Below are 18737 nucleotides of genomic sequence, written 5' to 3' on the forward strand. Positions count from 1 at the left end.
ATCCACATAGATAGTCCTTTTGGAATTTCAAGCTTAAGTCCGTTACCTTTTGCAAGATATCGGCAAGAAAATGCAAAGTATAAATGCATTCGAAAGTGCTTTAAAAAAGCATACAAATCTTTGTGTTCCTTCTTCAAAGCCACAAGCAATGCATCTAATGACTTGCATATCTCTGTTATGCATGCATGACGACTAAGCCATCTTATCTCAAAGATACATTGCATTTTAATTATCTCATAATCAAATTCCTCTTGTAGATCATTCAAAGCATCCATGCGATTAGATCTACTTGAGAAATAATTGGCTATGGCATTCACAAGCACGTCTATTTTTTTTTCCATATGCAATCTTCTTTTACTAGTGTCACTTGTGGCTAAATTATTGCGATGTGCCACACAATGTATAGTGGTTAACATTGGATTCACTTTCTTCATTAGTGTGGCTACTCCCTTTTTTCTACCAACCATTGCGATGCACCCATCAAAACCAAATGCAGTCAGTTTAGAGAGTTTCAAATTAGATCTCTCAAGCTCAAGCATGATGGTATCAAAGATCCCCTTTGCCGTGCTATCCATGGTGCAAATAATGCCATAAATTGAATTACAAGGCATCGATCCCTCTTCTAAATAAGAAAGGTACATAACCATGTGGTGGTGAATGGAAATATTGGTGGACTCATCCACCATCACACCAAACCATGGACTATGTTTCACCATTTCTATGGTCTCTTGCATTATGGATTGTGCAATACATTGCACCATCTCTTAGCAAGCCTTATCATCATTGTAAAGGCTTGTCGTAGACTTAACAGTGAAATCCTTTATTAGAGCAAGCAAAGAAGGATACAATGTGAATGACAAGTTATTCCTACCAATAAAGTAAGGAGTCTTGAACAAATTGAGAAATGACTCCTCTTGAGTTGAATGCATTTAACCCTTTTGCATGGCCGGATTTGCAAACACTTGCGCATTCCTTGCATCCCTATGGCATTGCTAAGAAGATTGCTTGTTTCAAAATTCCTAGAACCTTTCTTGGAGTAACTAGATTTAGCATGTGGATAGTTCATATAATATGTGTAAAAAGCCTCACCTTCTTGTCATCATATAGAAGCCAAGGTTTAAATTGATCTAACCACTCATCTTGCCAAAGCTTTCTAATGCACCTTTTTCTTATCCGACTCCACACTAGTCTTTCTTGCATTCTCATCATCAACATCAATAACAATGGTGGTAGGCGTCTTACCGGTTTCCTCAGCAACTCTTGCCTTTTTTGAAGCTATCTTTGTCAAGGTTCCGTATTGTTCCAAAGAACGTTGATGAATGTCTCGCTCCATGACACTATTTTAGAAGACATAAACAAATAGGATTTTAGTAGCATTCACAAGTTGCTAAATTTAAGTGAATATATTCAAACTCTAATAAAAGAAAAAGCGTACACTTATGAGAAGAAGAACTAGTTTTACCCTTTAAATTGAATACATTACAGAAGAGGCCATACTCTATTGTATTTACCCTTAATCAATTAATAAAACTATGCCTTTTGTACGAACATAAGATCCTTCTCACTAGCCATACACCATTTTACTAAGTGCCAATACGTTTTTAACATTGTAGGAACAATCCCAAAAGACTTCAAAGATCTATTCGATGGGGTTTGAACATAGGGGTAGCTAGCACGCCAAGCTACACCATCATTAACGGGGCTTGGAAAACTTTATCTCCAAAACTTGTCAAACCTACATATAGAGGTAAATTGAGTAAATTTGAAGATTTTTACACTAGATTATGACTAAATTTCTCAAAATCTTTTACGTTCTTATCTTCAAATTTAACATTTTGAGATAAATATCAAAATTTGTAGGTGAGATTACCCTAAACCTAGGTTTTTTTTTAGCACTGGTCGAGTCCATTAACTACTTCACGGGGTTGCAAGCAAAGCTAAATCTGTAGGGCCTTTAGTTAAACAATGTATAGAATGTTGAGTTAGACAATGTATATTTTATAATATGTATGGCTTTAAAGTTTAGAATAAAATACCTTTGACAAACTCATGAGTCACGTCTGTAGTGGAGAGATTGACATCGTCGTCTTGCAAAGCCTTGGAGGCAAGAATGCGCACAGCTCGTTCTCGTGAGTCTGAATGTGTGCAGTTGGTTGCTAACAGCTCTGTGTGTGTGTGTTGTTGGGGGGGGGGGGGGGGAGATGGGGCAGTCGAGGCTCACTGAGGCAATACAGATCAAATGGAGTCTCTATTCCTTGCGTGACGGGGCTTGTTGCTGCTGCCTGAAGTGCCCTCGAGAGCCAAGGCTCACAAGCTAGCTATGGTCAATAGGATATGGCAAGCTACAACCTTGAGCCCATGATGATCAATCAACAGGTCGATCACGAATCAAGATTCAATGCACTAGAAGACAAATAGTAAGAGGCACATATACACATATGTGTGTGTCCCCTCAAGGCTTAGACTAATAAGATAATAACTATAGAGAACCATTATGATCCATATCATATATGTATACAATGTACATGTATAATGTGTGTGCCACACGGACATGCAATCACTGCCAACTAACTGGTGTTCCCACTTTGTACTTACTAATAGCTACAAACTTCAAATTCTAAAAAAATTGTTAAATTGGCTCTCAAAATTTAACGTTCAAAGTTCAAATAGTAAACTTCATAATCAAGTTTCAATTTCAATTTATTAGGCATTAGTACTAGCAATAGCCCATTAAAGGCTACAACCTCCAAGCTTTAACTTTCCAAACTCTCGAGGGGCGAATCCCTCCCAAACTCCAATTTCCAAACTAGCCTCTTACTCTCAGGCTTCAGCTTCGTGAGCATTGAGTCGTGACTTTTGAGCTTCTTTGAATCTCGGTCCTCCATGCTCATTGCTCCAACGAGGTCCAGTTTGCCTTCACAAATGTGATGCCTCTTACTATTCGCCTTCTAGTGCATTGAATCCTGATTCGTGATCGACCTTTGGATTGATCATCGTGGGCTCAAGGCTACAGCTTGCCATATCCTGTTGAGCATAACTAGCTTGTGAGCCTTGGCCCTTGAGGGCACTTCAGGCAACGGCAACAATCCCCATTGTGTAGGGAATAGAGACTCCATTTGATCTGTATTGACTCACTGAGCCTCAACTGCACCATGCACTTTAGCGCGTTCGGACTGAAGAGGTTATAGCCTTTTAGCAACCAACTGCATGCATTCAAACTCAGGAGGACGAGCTACGTGCATTCCAGCCTCCAAGGCTTTGCAAGATGACGGCATTGATCTCTCCACTGTAGACATGACTCATCAGTTTGTCAAAGGTATTTTATTCTAAACTTAAAATCCATACATATTATAAAATATACACTGCTTGACTCAACATTATATACATTGTTTACCTAATGGCCCTAGAAATTTAGCTTGGCTTGCAACCCCATGAAGTAGTTAATGGACTCGACAAGTGCTCGAAAAAAACCTACAAATTTTGATATTTATCTCAAAATGTTAAATTTAAAGATAAGAACGTAAAAGATTTAGAATAATTTAGTCGTAATCTAGTGTAAAAATCTTCAAATTTACTCAATTTACCTCCATATGTAGGTTTGACAAGTTTTGGAGATAAAGTTTTCCAAGCCCCGTTAATGGTCAACAATTAGGGTGTAGCTTGGTGTGCTAGCTACCCCTATGTTCAAACCCCCTCGAATAGATCTTTGAGGTCTTTTGGGATTGTTCCTACAATGTTAAAAAAATTTTGGCACTTAGTAAAATGGTGTATGGCCAGTGAGAAGGATCTTATGTTTGTACAAAAGGCGTAGTTTTATTAATTGATTAAGGGTAAATACAGTATGGCCTCTTCTATAATGTATGAATTTAAAGGGTAAAAACTAGTTCTTCTTCTCATAAGTGTAAGCTTTTGCTTTTATTGGAGTTTGAACATATTCACTTAGACTTAGCAGCTTGTGATTGCTACTAAAATCCTATTTGTTCATGTCTTCTAAAATAGTGTCATGGAGTGAAAATGTCATCAACGTTCTTTGGAACGATACGGCACCTTGACAAAGATAGCTTCAAAAAAGACATGAGTTGCTGAGGAAACTGATAAGGCACCTACCACCATTGTTATTGATGTTGATGATGAGAATGCAAGAGAGACTAGTGTAAAGTCAGATAAGAAAAAGGTGCATAGAAAGCTTTGGCAAGATGAGTGGTTATATCAGTTTAAACCTTGGCTTGTATATGATGACAAGAAGGTGATTCTTTTTTGCACATATTGTATGAACTATCCACATGCTAAATCTAGTTACTCCAAGAAATATTCTAGGAATTTCAAAACAAGTAATCTGCTTAGTAATGCCATAGGGATGCAAGGAATGCACAAGTGTTTTCAAAACCAACCATGCAAAAGGGTTTTAAAAAATGCATTCACTCAAGAGGAGTCATTGCTCAATTTGTTCAAGACGTCTTACTTTATTGGTAGTAATAGCTTGTCATGTGCATTGTATCCTTCCTTGCTTGCTCTAATGAAGGATTTCGATATTAAGTCTATGACAAGCCTTTATAATGCTGATAAGGCTTGCTCGGAAAGGGTGCAATGTATTGCACAATCCATAATGCAAGAGAGAATAGAAAAGGTGAAACATAGTCCATGGTTTGGTGTGATGGTGGATGAGTCCATCAATATTTCCATTCACCACCACATGGTTATGTATCTTTACTCTTTATAAGAGGGATAGATGCCTTGTAATGCATTTTATAGCATTATTTGCACCACGGATAGCACAAAAAAGGGGATCTTTGATACCACCATGCTTGAGCTAGAGATATCTAATTTAGACCTCTCTAAAGTGATTGCATTTGGTTCCGATGGGTGCAACACAACGGTTGGGAGAAAAAAGGGAGTAGACACACTAATGAAGAAAGTGAATCCAATGTTAACCACTATACATCGTGTGGCACATCGCACAAATTTAGCCACAAGTAACACTAGTAAGAAGATAGCATATGCAAAAAAAAATAGATGTGCTTGTGAATGCCATAGCCAATTATTTCTCAAGTAGTTCTAATCACAAGGATGCTTTGAATGACCTACAAGAGTAATTTGATTGTGAGATAATTAAAACGCAACATAACTATGAGATAAGATGGCTTAGTCGTCATGCAATGCCTAATAGAGATATGCAAGTCATTAGATGCATTGCTTGTGGCTTTGAAGAAGGAACACAGATATTTGTATGCTATTTTGAACACTTTTGAATGCATTTATGCTTTGGATTTTCGTGTCGATATCTTGCAAAAGGTAACGGACTTAAGCTTGAGATTCCAAAAGGACTATGCGGATATTACCACCATTCATGGGATAGTCACAATCCTATGTATCAAGGATGAGTACTTGGATGAACGTGAGTGAGAAAAATAGGCATCTCTTCACTCAAGAGGAGATCCCAACAATTGACGTTTGATGCATAGATGTTGGTGGATGTAAGACACTTTTTATGGATATAAGGCTCTTCTTGTGGATGATCAAGACATATATCGATGTCATCGACCCTTATTTACTCCATCTAGATTACATGTAAATTTTTGTGGATGCTCAATGGAGCCCAAGTATTGGTTTCACTAATCTTTTTGGCTCTCCTGTATACATTTCTCTTGGTGGAGGACTTCTTTTTGTGCATGTGATTACCCTTGAATATCATACTGGGTACATTTTTATGGCTATTTCTATGAGAAACCCTCTTGGATAACTCTACTTATCCTTGCATCATAGGAACATTTTAACTCTCTTGTACACTTTTTCAAGAGCCCTTATGTAGTTTTTGTAAAAGCAAAGCCTCTTTAGTAAACTTTTTGTTATTGCTAATTTATGCACCTAAAAGACTTTGGACTCTTTTTGTTCTAAAGTGCTTGTTTGAAAAATGTAGAGGGTACTTACTTTGCAAGTAAAGACATTTTCATAACACCTTTTCAAGTTATGTTATGTGTTTTGTTACATTGTCATAACATCTTTTTTCAACGGTTTGCTGTGTCTAAAACAGATTCAGGTTTTCAATAGGCTTGTAAAATAAAAGTCCTCTGCTAAGCACTTAAAATTAAAAAGTTAGGTTACACATGCATGTTGGTATTTCTCACCTTTGCACATAGTAAAAATACTCTATGTAATGTGCTTAAACTACACATGAAACTCTACATGTGCTTCAAAAAGGAAATGTCCCCTATCTGCTTTGGCTAAAAGGGAGAGAAATTAATGTCTTTTGGGACAAAAGGGAAGCTCCCTTTTAAGATTTTATTTTGCATGTTGCAAACTGTAGGAAAGGGAAATGTGTAAGGTTATGTTGCAAACTATAGGAAAGGGAAATGTGTAAGGTTAGGATTTTGATTTTTCCGGAACACTAGTTTGCACCATGTGTGTGTGTGCTCTCTTTATAAAGGAGGACTTCTAATTGTCCTTTTTTTTTTTTCTGTGTGTGTGTGTGTGTGTGTGTGTTTTTTTTTTTTTGGTAGTGCTGCCCATAACTCAAGAAAATTGGAATTGCAACACAACACCAAAAGTGGATAGAATGCGACCTGGCTAATTTGAGGATGAAAATGACGATTTTGGAAGAATTGGACGATGGCAGTGACATTTATGAGGTCCTCATGTTAATGGTATGAGGGCTATTTTCCGGAGGAGCTACGATAGGAAAAAAATGGCAGTGCTTCTTTATTTTTCTGCAGCGCACGTCAGAGATCACGCTCTGCAAGTCATAGTTAAAAAGCCTTCTATCGACTATGTGGTTGTTCACACAAAGTCAATATGTTTGGTCTCTTATTGGCTTCTCTTTTCATTTTTCTTATCCGCTCGTGTTCTCGTCTACCTTATCTTCTCTGTTGTTTGCTCCTCACTTTGCATAGCCATGTTTGTATGTGATGCGGTACGCTTCTATTGCAAGCTTTGAGAGAGAGAGAGAGAGAGAGAGAGAGAGAGAGAGAGAGAGATTATTATCATCCTCAGAGGTCAAATATGACCTATGGGACCAAAGTTACATGTGATGTAGTGTGTGTATGGCTCATGACTGACTCTCGATGCTCAAAAATTGTGGTGATGAGAGTCACAATGGAGAGCCCACACTGTGGCTGGAGAGGAAAGTGTGTAGGTCTAAGTCATGGTTGAGAGAGAGAGAGAGAGAGAGAGAGAGAGAGAGAGAGAGAGAGAGAGCTATGTAGAAAGAGAGAGAGGGGGAGGGGAGAGATAGATAGATTGAATTATCATCCACGGAGAGAGAGAGAGAGAGAGAGAGAGAGAGACGCACGCGCACACACACACAGAGGAGGTATATAAAAAGGGAGAGGGGATAGAGGGGGAGGTAGAGAGAGGGATATATATATATATATATATATATATATATATAGAGAGAGAGAGAGAGAGAGAGAGAGAGAGAGAGAGAGAGAGAGAGAGAGAGAACGGGGGGGGGGGGGAAGGAGTGACAAAGAGAGAGATTGAAGGAGTGGGAAATAGAGAGAAACAAAGATAGGGAGAGGTAGTGAGAGACAAAAGGGGGTGAAAAAGAGGAGATAGAGGGAGGGGAGAGAGAGAAAGAGGAAGAGAAAAAAAGATCTCTTGAGAAAGCTCTCTCTAAAAACTCTTTTTGAAGCGAGCTTTTTGGAGCAAGCTTCAAGAGTGAGCTTTTTTTTTAGATTTGGTCAATTCAGCAATATCTTTAAAAATATCACTCTGAAGCTCGCTCCAAACCTCAACCCACTGCTCACTTTTGAGTCTCCCCCACCCATATCTTTATGTTGTGGCCTCTTGCTCACCTCATTGCACATGCGCACTTACATGCTCCGCACGGCACTTTACTATGGGTATGTATATTTTGATACTATTTGAACTACTTGAGCGGGAACATACTAGTGGAGTTAAGGCCTTCACCTCCACTTTCCTCACCTTCCGACCACATCCATCTCACACCCTCGAATATATTGTTGTTGCATATATAGCACACGTTTCTTTGTTATAAGGAGTCATATATGGTCATTATCGAGTACGCTTGAGTCAAGTTGGTTCGGTCTAGACCTTGTCTTATCTTAAACCTTGATCTATTTTTGGGTCCATCATTCACCACACCCTTGTTGCACTTCCTAGCCTCTACATCCCCCTTTATTTGTTGTGGTCATGGTCTAGAGTTGAGTGTTTTGCTATTCAATCTTTCAGTTGGGACGTTGTTGTTATAGAGGGTTGCTATCTTGAACCGTCTACTCCGGTGTACTTGTGTCAAGTTCTCTTTCTTACTTGCTTTGTGTGAGCCTTGTGCATACTACGCATAGGGCACATCCACCACTAGGGAGAGCATGAGCACATCCATTATTTTCCTCTACATGCTCTATGATATGAGCTTCAATCCAAGCTATATTTTCCATTATTTTCCTCTACATGCTCTATGATATGAGCTTCAATCCAAGCTATATTTTCCATTAAGAAGTCAAATACGCTAATTTCACTATGAAAAAGAAGACGTCCTTGCTCCCCTAGAACTTCTGCTAGTTGTCCACCAATCATGGGTCTTATGTGAGGGGAACATCTCTAGGGTCAGAAAGTCCCTCAAGTTTGTTATTGAGGGAATGATAGTTGACGAGGGACTTTCTGACCCTAGAGATGTTCCCCTCAGTTGATACCAAAACAAACTGAGCGGCATTCTTTTTGAAAGAGGGACAAGAAAATTGAGCAATGGAAATTTTGGTAATTTAGTATAAAACGAAGGAAAAATGTGAAAAAAAAAGTTCACTTTTTTGAAATTCAAGTTGGCACTTGGAAACTTTAGAGGAAGATAATAAAGGGCTCATTAGAGATCACAACTATTTTGAGTAGCTCCAGGAGTTGATGCACCCACAACCATAGCCAACAAAATATTCAACAATGTAGGAAGCGGATTGCATCTCCCCTAAACTAGTTGCCATCCTCGACAAGGAGCTAAGAAGATATCAATATGCGATGGATTAACTGACCTTTCTTAGAACCAAGCTCTTTAAAGAATTAAGGATTCCACTACTTGTCCCCTCCAAGTGTGGTGACAAGTGAAGAGATTTTGTACCCTTCCCTTTTCCAAAAATGAGGGGTTAACAAATTCATTCACAAGAGGGGACATAAATTAGAGGCAAATAGTTATAACGTTGGTCCCAAGGGACTTGGGACTTGGGGTAAACAGTGATAAGGGGAAATGTACCCCAAGGCTATAAGTCCTAGTGAGATCAACATGCCCCATCAAACCAGTCACATCCAATCTGTGATAGGAGGGCATCAAGAAAGTTATTGGCCTTGATCATATCTAGCGCAATTGTATTCACATCAATAGCCTCAATCCATTCAGGAAGCACTGTATTTGTACCATTCATGATCACTATGTCTTATTTGTTAATGTTGACATGCATGTAGTAATTCCTAACATTCTGTAACACAACAACTCTAGCCCCCATCCTCCAACCCCTTATAAAGGTCCTTGTACATACCTTCCCAACTAGAAGGGAGGATAAAGGAGATAGGCATTTGTAGGCAAATCTTATTCTCAACATAGCCTATAGAACCATAATAAAGTTACAAAAGTCTTTGGTCTTCATCTTAGAAGTTTTATGAAGGATTGAATCAGTTAAGGCCTAAATATATACTATAAATTTACGTCATTCATGCTAATTTTCAGTTCAAATCCTTGATGTTTCTTAGACTTCTTACACTTCAATGACATGGCACCCAAGCTCAAAATGACACATCTTACATATGGTGCGCATCCATCAGCTATGCTAAAAAGTAATGGTTAGGTGGCTACCAAAACAACATCTAATGGTTGGGGCCCATGTCGACTCTACAATATCCTTTATAATTTTCCTTGGGCATCTTCCACACAAGGAGTAATGGTCGTCTAGAAGTTTTGGTAAAGCAACATTTTCAAGAAAAATGACAATCCTCTCGGTGACGGTTTTCTTGCTTTTGCTCATGGGAGTTAGTTGTGGTGGTAAACAGTTCTCCACAAGCATAAGCCCTTTATATAGAAAAAGGCTTTGTGTGCTCTCTTTTTTTTTCTCCGAGAGTGTGCTCTTCTTATATCAACCTTTTCTTAGATCTTGTCTTGAGAGTGTTGTGGTAGAACACCTCTCTGTCTCTCTATTCAAATTTCCAGGCCTTATCTTATATCTTCCTCTTCCTTTTTCCACTTTCTTCCTCGGTACAAATAGTAATTCTTAGTCTATTAGAGGTTTCCTCCAGAAGACTTTCCACCCCAACATCTGCGAGGACATTCATCATAATGAGGATAGTCTCTACATCGTTAAGGTATTGGAACATGATGACAAAGAAAATGTAAAAATCCCTTTACCTATAGTTTGCTGCCCAACTTTAACAGATGTGAAGGACTATGATAGAGATGAACTCATGGAAATGACGAAGCTCACACAACAAGTTCATTCTTTGCAAGAGGAAGTAGGTTGTCTACAAGCATCCAACAAGGTTGATTTTAACCATGTGGAATGTGTCCACAAGGTTTCCTAGGTGTTCAATTGGAAGTTGTTAAAAATGTTGGGTAGAGTGTTACAAAATGTAGATGAAACATAGAAGAAATTTATGTCAATTGGTCCTTTGAGATGTGGAAGAACAACAAATTTATGTTAGCTAGTCCGTTCAAGATGTAGAAGGATAAGAAACGAATTTGTAGCAATTATTTTAATCTTTTGTAGTATTATGATAGGAAGCCCTTCCCAAAGCTTGATGACTATCTTTGAACGATTTGGATGAAAGAAATGCAGATTTTCCAAAAACTTGATTGTCACTCTCAAGCAATCACCATGGGAAAGAGTTTTTGCAAGCCATAGTTGTCCAATGTTGTATTTCCACGCTGCTCAATTCTATGCAGAATTGCATCCTTTGTATCTCTATCTTCGATCATTCCCACATGAAATTCCACATTATAGAGTGCCTTACCATTTGCTAAAATATCCCTATCTTTCACCATTCCCACATGATATTCCACATCACATGTGCCTTATCATTTGCTAAAATAACATTATCCACGCATCAGTCATTTGTTGAGAGAGTGACAATCACTTTTCTTGAAAACTTGCACTATCTTCATCTCAAGATTTCAAAGATATGCATCAAGATTTGGGTAGGGCTTCCTATCACAATACTACAAAAGATCAAAACAAGTGCCAAACATTTGTTTCTCTTCTCAAACAGACTAGCTAGCAAATATTTCTTATCTATGTCATCTACATTCTGTTAACTCTACCCAACATTTTAAAGAAAATTCTAATCGAGCATCTGGCCAACCCTAAGGATACATTCCACATAGTCCAAAATAACCTTTAACTTTCATAGATAATCTACTTCCTCTTGCAGAGAATGAACTGGCTGTGTGAGCTTTGATGTTTCCATGAACATCTCCCTCACATAATCCTTCACCTCCATTGAAGTTGGGTAGCGAACTAGGTAAAGGGATTTTTACATTCTTTAAATTGTTAGCCTATTTCAAAACCCTAAAACCATAGAGACTATCATCATCATTATGAATCTCCTCACAAATTTTGGGATGAGAGTTCTTCTAAAAGAAACCTCTAATAGGTCAAGCATCACCATCCATTTGCACATAGGAGAGGAAGAGGAAGATGTACGATAAGGCATGAAAATGTGGACAGAGAGACTGTTGGAAATAGGGTTGCAAGGAAACACACACAACTTGGAGAAGATAAAGAATCTCAAGGCACACAATAGAGAGTGTATTTCTCAGTGCACAATGGAAAGATAAGTTATCCCTAGAGTGATGGGTCCGGGGGATCCTAACTATGTTCACACACATCATTACCACATTGTTTGTGGATGATATAACTTGTAACCTTTGCTTTCAATACTATAAACAACAAAAATGCATTTAAAAGTCTTATCATCCAGTATTCTAGCATTGCATTTGTGGAACCAAAGCATAAGCTAAACAACCAAAATCGCGCACGTGATCGATAGATGACTTCTTATCATGCCATTCCTTATAAGGAGTCATAGACTACAAGGCTTTTGTAAGACACATGCTAAGTACATACGTAGCACACATGATAGCCTCGAGCCAAAACAAATGTGGCAAAGCTTGACTCTTGACCATTCATCGTGTCATCTCCGTAAGAGACCTGCTTTTTCTTTCAGCAACACCATTTTGATGAGGTGTATACGGCACTGTACATTGGTGTTTTCTTCCATGACTAGCCAGAAATGCATTAAACTCATGAGACATATACTCCTTCCCTTCATCCGAACGTAGAGTTCCCATAGTACATTTAGAGTCATTTTTAGTCATGGCCAGAAATTGCTTGAAGCACACAAACACGTCGGACTTAGCTTTAAGTGATACACCTATGATGCATGCCTATAGTAATTAACAATGAAAGTCATGAAGTATAGGTAATTGCCTAAGAACGGAGTTTACATAGGCCCACAAAAATCTCTATGCACAAATTGAAATCTGTATGTAGCCCTTATTGAACCATCCTTTGGAAACTTTGAATGCTACATCTTATCCAAATTACAGTATTCAAAAGCATGCTTCGAAGGTGCTTCAAGAGGCGGCAAAGAAGCAACCATATCAGATTTTTGGAAACGCAGCAAAGTGGAAAAATTTAGATGCGCATAACATGCATACCAAAGTTTTGCATCTAAAACAACCTTTGAATCCATGACTATATATTTGTAATTCTACCCACACTTGCCATACAAAGTGAGCTGCACAAAATGCGAGATACAATAATTTCATCACCAAAACCGAGATCGTGAACTATACATCTGTCATCCATAAATTTCACAATAAGACCAAGTGTAGAAAGTGCAGATACAGAGAAAAGGTTCTTTTTGATCCCATGTACATAAAGTGCTTCAACAAGTGTGAAAGAACTATCATTCGCACCAATCAGATCCTTTCACAGAAGATTCTACAATAGCTATTGTAGTGGAGCTAGCCTCTTTCTTCTTTGCCTCTTTTGCCTTTAATTTAGGATACTACTTAAACAAATGATCATTAACTTTGCAATAATGGCAACACATCTTCGTCTTTCCTTTTTCATCAAAATTCCCAAACGAGGTGCTAAAAGCAGAAGCATTAGAAACAGGTGATTGCCACTCACTGAAGAGCCATGAGAAGTGGTTACATTGTTGCTACCACCTTTTCTTTGAGCAACAATGAAAGCATGTTCAATTGCACACTATTTAGCCTTTTTTTTTTTAAGTGACTCTTGCAACATCAATGTGCATAATGCATCAAACTTGACAACATCAAGATTTCCTTGGGTCATAAGTCTCCTAGTACTAGCAAAAGTTTGGTAAGAAGCTGGCAATGCATCAAAAACAGTCTGCACAAGTGAACTGTCATAAATGACTTCGCCTGTAAAAATGAATTACTCATTAATATCATTAATATCAGCAAGGAAAGTGTCCATGTCATCTTACTCGTGCATAATCTTCGATTCCACTATTTTACGCAGCAATGCAATTTTAGCCTCATTATGACTTGCATAAAGACCAGCCAGAATATCCCAAGCTGGTGTTGCTGATTTAGGTGAGTGAATGTGAGGAGTAGTAGTGTGCTTCACAGATAATGCAATCAATGCATGAGCTTGCGCATCTCTAACATCCCAACAAGATTTCTCAGTTGTATGAAAGACAGCTCTAGCAACAACAATCTTGCCACCAAAACAACATCCTCAATAGAGCTTGTATCCACGTAATACGAATGTACATCAATGCCCTGCACACATTTCAGACGGCCTTTGACACAAGAACATGTTGCATCATGTAAGCCCACATTGGGTAGTTATCCCATCCATTTTATCCTCAGCATCAAACATCTTGAAAACATCTATGTTGTTGCCGGCCATGGCAAGTGACTGCACCTGATGTGAAAATTGCTTGGAAAGAGGGAAAACAAAGTAGGACCAGCATGTGCTATATAGCACAACCCAAAGAGGATTGTAAGGGATATGTTCTGCAAAAAATTGCACAAACAAAAATTTTGCACAAAATAATGAAATTGCCTGCATATTACTACCTGTAGTGGAAATGAAAGCCAAAATGAGCCCGAATCAAAATTGTCGGCAGACTAGCTCAACTAGTAATCCCAAGGGACTTATCAACTTGCTGACGCTCACCCAAATCGAAGAAGGTGAGCAGGCGGGTGCTGGCGATGCTGACGATTATGCCTAGGAGGATGCAACCTGCTCTAATACCAATGGTTAGAAATAGGTTGCAGGAAAACACATACAGCTTGGAGAAGATGAAGAAGTTGAAGGCACACAATAGAAAGTGTATTGCTTAGTGCACAATGGAAAGATTGCTTAGTTAGCCCTAGAGTAATAGATGTATATACGATGAACAGGGGGGAAAACCTCCTAATGAGGGAAAAAATGCCCTGGCGGTCCTAAGTGTGTTCCCACACCACTACCATATATATATGGTAACAAAGACAAAGAGGTGTACTAAACATCACTCAAGACACGATCTAAGAAAAGGTTGATCTAAGAAGAGCTAAGATATTGTACTTGCACAAGACAATTTGTTTCCATAGGAGGGTTTAAACCTATTGAGAAGTTTCTACCGCCATAGCTAACTCCCATGAGCAACAGCAAGAGAAAATAAATACACTCCCACCTAGTTATACACTTATACACTTTCCTCAATCCGAAATTAATTAAAACGCTTTTCCTCAATCCCACGTTATTTAATCATGAGACTTTCCATATAATAGTATATACACCACATTAAGGATGGTTACATATCATACACACTCGCTTGGGCTCGTCGATGTGTAAGTCACTATGCCGACGTCCAAAGAAAATTAAAAAGGATACCGTCAAACGAACATGAGTCCCAACCAAACGCTTTTGTGCTAGCCACCTAAGCATTAGCTAGTGGATGTGCTCCATATGTAAGATGTGTCCACCCAATCATTTTGAGCGAGGTGCCGTGCCTTTGATGTATAAGCAATGAACTCAAAATTAACATGCTAAATTTGTATTAAAATTTTTGGTGTTCACTAATTTCATCCTTCATAAAATTTCTAAGATGAAGACCGAAGGTTTTTATGAACTTTTATTAAGGTTCTATAGCTATGGTGAGAATGGGAATTTGCCTACATCTCTGCCTATATCATTTATCCATGAGGGAATTGCATGTAAAGTTGATTTTCTTACACTTATAACATGTCTATTTTCAGTAGTAGCCTCAAAATGGCTGGAAAATGCAATCCATGACTTCTGCTCACACCTTAATGCCCACATGGAAGGAGCTAAACTGCTTGCGCATTCTCAACTTCCTGGTAATCTACACAATTCATTGCATCCCAAGCATTTTCAATTACCTTATCTTAAAGCTTCTTTTTTTGTAATCAAATGCACTTCCACTTGAGATGGTTTATTCTAGTTATAGATGTTTCATATCAATGTTGCAATTAAATGTTTGTAGTTTTTGCCTTTTTTCATCATGCACACATTGCATACTTGTGCACAAGTTTGATCCTATTTTACTAGTTATCATACATCGATCAAAACTGAGAAGACAAATTTGACCCATCCTAGCATTATAATGCAAGCTCCCCACATGATACTTCGACAACCTCCATACGATCCTTCACGAAGATCCATGAGGCATATTGCGGTTTAAAAAATCTAGCCATCAGTGTTCTTCCTTTGCATGCTTGAAATCTAGTTTTTGTAGGGCTTGCCCACAGCCCCTCTTGCCAAAGACCACTCTTTTAGAACTATACGTGTAATAAGAGTTGTAGAGGTGGAGCTCAAGCCACTTTTTGCAACTTGTATTACATTGGGAATAATTCAATTAAAGTTAGCAGAGAAGGTTTTAACCTTCAATTTGCTTGCTCAACTCCTTTTCTCCTTCAAGTGCATTAATACCAGCAAAGGAACAAATTCCTGAAGTTTCAAGGAAAAAACCCCTGCATAAATTATCTTACTCCTAAAGACTCCACAGAATACGTTCCTATGATGCTGTATTTTCTTTTGCTTCGATTATCATGCAAGAAAACATAACCGGAAGGTATATTTCTGCAGAAACAATAGACTGCTAGGTCTTCCAAAAATGTATACTGTGATTTCATTGTCTATTAATGACATGATGCATCTCGTGATGAATGTAAAGCTGTGATTGTGATGAGCCATTACCTCGTATAAACTCATTTTGTGTGATCCATAAGCCTGGCTGGATTAGAAGGTCTTAGTAATGTCGCTCATGCAAGATGGTGGGCAGAAGAGTTTAACAAATGGAGAAGAATGTTGTTAGGGTAGATCCCTTGCCAACAAAAGCGCAGTGACCCTTCAACAGACCATGTAAATTGAAAGTTTAGTCGTAATTGTCATCAACACTACTACTTGTATTATGTCTGTATAAATCGTCGGGCTACAATTTCAAGCATTAAACACACAAAAGTTGACTTAATCACACTGTACACACGGCCCTTTCCAACGCTTCGGATGCTGAAACTTCATACTTTACAAAATTCTATACAATAATACCCAGTTTGTTTAGTATAGAGGCTAGGCCTCAAAATTAATGAGGGGCAGACCTTGAATGTTCAAGCCTAACAAGTTCCTACACTTTCATGCCTTCTTGCATGCCCCTTCAAAGATTAAGCTGTTCATTTGCAACAAATGGTAAAACTCTGCATTCACCTTTGCTACTGACCATTGGTGTAAAACAGAAGACTTTCTGTCTTGATCATACATCTTTAACGTGATCAGAAAAATGCAGTCCTCCATTGCAATCAAAACAATTCTCCAGGATTATAGAGATGGTCTGGCAGTTCAAGAGATGGATTCCTGTCAAGATTGTGTCGTAGCTCCATAGATCACTCGTCCTTCAAATCTTCACCATTGATAAACCTCCAATCTCTTGAAGGATTGGAAAAAGTGAGTCAAGTCTTCTGCATGCATATTCCAGCTATTTAAGAGCCAACATTGGCCTGTGTATGTGATACTGCTTCTCCCTAAAATTGACCTGCTCTTATATCTCTGTCCAGCCTTTCAGCATTCAGGGTGCCTGGAAGCTCCCGGAAACCCTCGTTGAAAATTGAATAGGCGCTGTAAGAAAAACCATGGAGAGGTGTCATCTTCTCAGGCTCATAACATGGCACTTGGGATCGAGGGAAAGTACCTGGCATCTCCTTCTTGTCGCTTCCCTAGATTGAAAAAAATCACTGCAAATGCAGTCGCAAGAATCTGCAAAATCATACAAGCATCCAGCTGTAAGACAGGAAGCAATACATGCCCCTTGGTTTAAACTCACTTTTTCTTCACTAGAAAACCTTACATATAGGGGGCCTAAATCCCATTTATAAGCAACTGGTGCCATGGAAAACCACCCCAACAGCATGATCCAACCACGTAGGCTGACAGAAAAGAGCAAAATCAAGACAAGATCTGCCTCGCCAGAGGCATAATAAGATGAGATTATGCACTACAGAAAAGTTATACAGTACTGTTATCAAACAAAAACCAAGATTTCCTTACCAGGTAGCTTTAGCCTTTTTTGCAGAAATTGGATAACCCACATCTGAAAGCGCGATGCTGACTCCGGGGCCCTAAATCTCTGTAACAACGGAATGTATACAAGACAATGTTGTGACGAAGACACATCAATGGAACATTTCAGAGATGTTACTTCCTGTCACCTACACATGTCGGCTGCAAAATACATCATATGAAAATTTCAAACAAACACAGTACACATGAGATCCACCTCCCAATACACTGCAGAGATTACCAACTCTGTAGTTTTGAGCTTATTTAGGTGTTATGTCTCTGAACACAAATCCTAGTGGGACAAGTAGTTACCATTGGTGGAGTTTACCTACAACAACACCGTTCACACATCTACCGGGAAGGCACCTCTTGAGATAGTCAAGGGTGGCAAGAAGGTTCCACCAATCTTGTGCACCAAGTACAAGATCTTTCAAGTGTATCGTTTTGTTGAGGATATCGCTTCATCTTTTGCTAAGGTTAAGGAGGCTTTGCAAAAGTTTCAAGATAGGCATTAAAGAGCAGCAGATAAGCTTAGACCCAACTTGCACTGTGCAAGAAGGAGATTGGGTGCTTCATAACTTCGAGAAGGCCGGGCTTGGAAAGACGAAGGGGAAGGATGGGCTTACCAAAAGCTTTGTATGAGATCACTATGGACCTTTCCAAATCTTTTTACCATAGTAACATGAAACCCGTTTCATCCCTTCAAAACAAAACATGAACTTGAAACACCTGAAACATGAACTTGAAACACCTGAAACATTTCTAAACAAACACAAAACAAGGCACGAAACAACTATTTAAGGTTTTATAGAAAATCTTAGGTCTAGTTCTAGCAAAAAGCAAGTGTTTCTTCTCTGTTCGCATCAAGCCCTGAGAAAATTTTCTCTCTCTCAATCTAAGTTTTCTAACATACGCATTTAAGGCTAACAAGGACCCATGACATGTTACCACTTCTTTCATTGCACATAAACCGTATGTTATTACGGCTTGCTGTTGATCTTTATGGTGCAAATTTGAGCATAATGCAATGCCCTTGAATGCAAATATATATGTAGCTACTACCAAAAGTGTTCAACTCTGATTCAAGCCTCATGTGTACAAGTCAAACACCATGATGCAAAGAACTATGAAATGGATATGATTCTTGATGCAGGTGCAAATGAATTTTTGGATTCATTGACTTCTCTCAAATCGATTGATGAAGACAAAGAT

At 38.6% G+C, this 18737-nt stretch overlaps 1 protein-coding gene and 2 pseudogenes across 1 annotated transcript in view; 1 reads left to right on the forward strand and 2 right to left on the reverse strand.

Annotated features, from left to right (window-relative positions):
* Positions 1–511: 511 nt before the first annotated feature.
* On the reverse strand, positions 512–1333 carry LOC147448955 (uncharacterized; annotated as a pseudogene).
* A 2670-nt stretch (positions 1334–4003) lies between these two features.
* LOC147448956 (uncharacterized) lies at positions 4004–4814 on the forward strand (annotated as a pseudogene).
* Positions 4815–16463: 11649 nt separating this feature from the next.
* Positions 16464–18737, reverse strand: part of LOC147448957 (ubiquitin family protein) — a 39904-nt gene continuing 37630 nt past the window's right edge. Inside the window, exons 4-7 of the mRNA XM_086521348.1 lie at positions 17514–17592; positions 17314–17423; positions 17158–17222; positions 16464–17084 (exon numbers count right to left, since the gene is read on the reverse strand). Coding sequence (XP_086377474.1) covers positions 16991–17084; positions 17158–17222; positions 17314–17423; positions 17514–17592 — 348 coding nt within the window. The 3' untranslated portion in view covers positions 16464–16990. The remainder of the gene's footprint in view (positions 17085–17157; positions 17223–17313; positions 17424–17513; positions 17593–18737) is intronic.

The sequence above is a fragment of the Adiantum capillus-veneris genome, chromosome 10 (assembly GCF_014529385.1).
Source record: "Adiantum capillus-veneris isolate H3 chromosome 10, ASM1452938v2, whole genome shotgun sequence".
Classification (NCBI taxonomy): Eukaryota; Viridiplantae; Streptophyta; class Polypodiopsida; order Polypodiales; family Pteridaceae; genus Adiantum; species Adiantum capillus-veneris.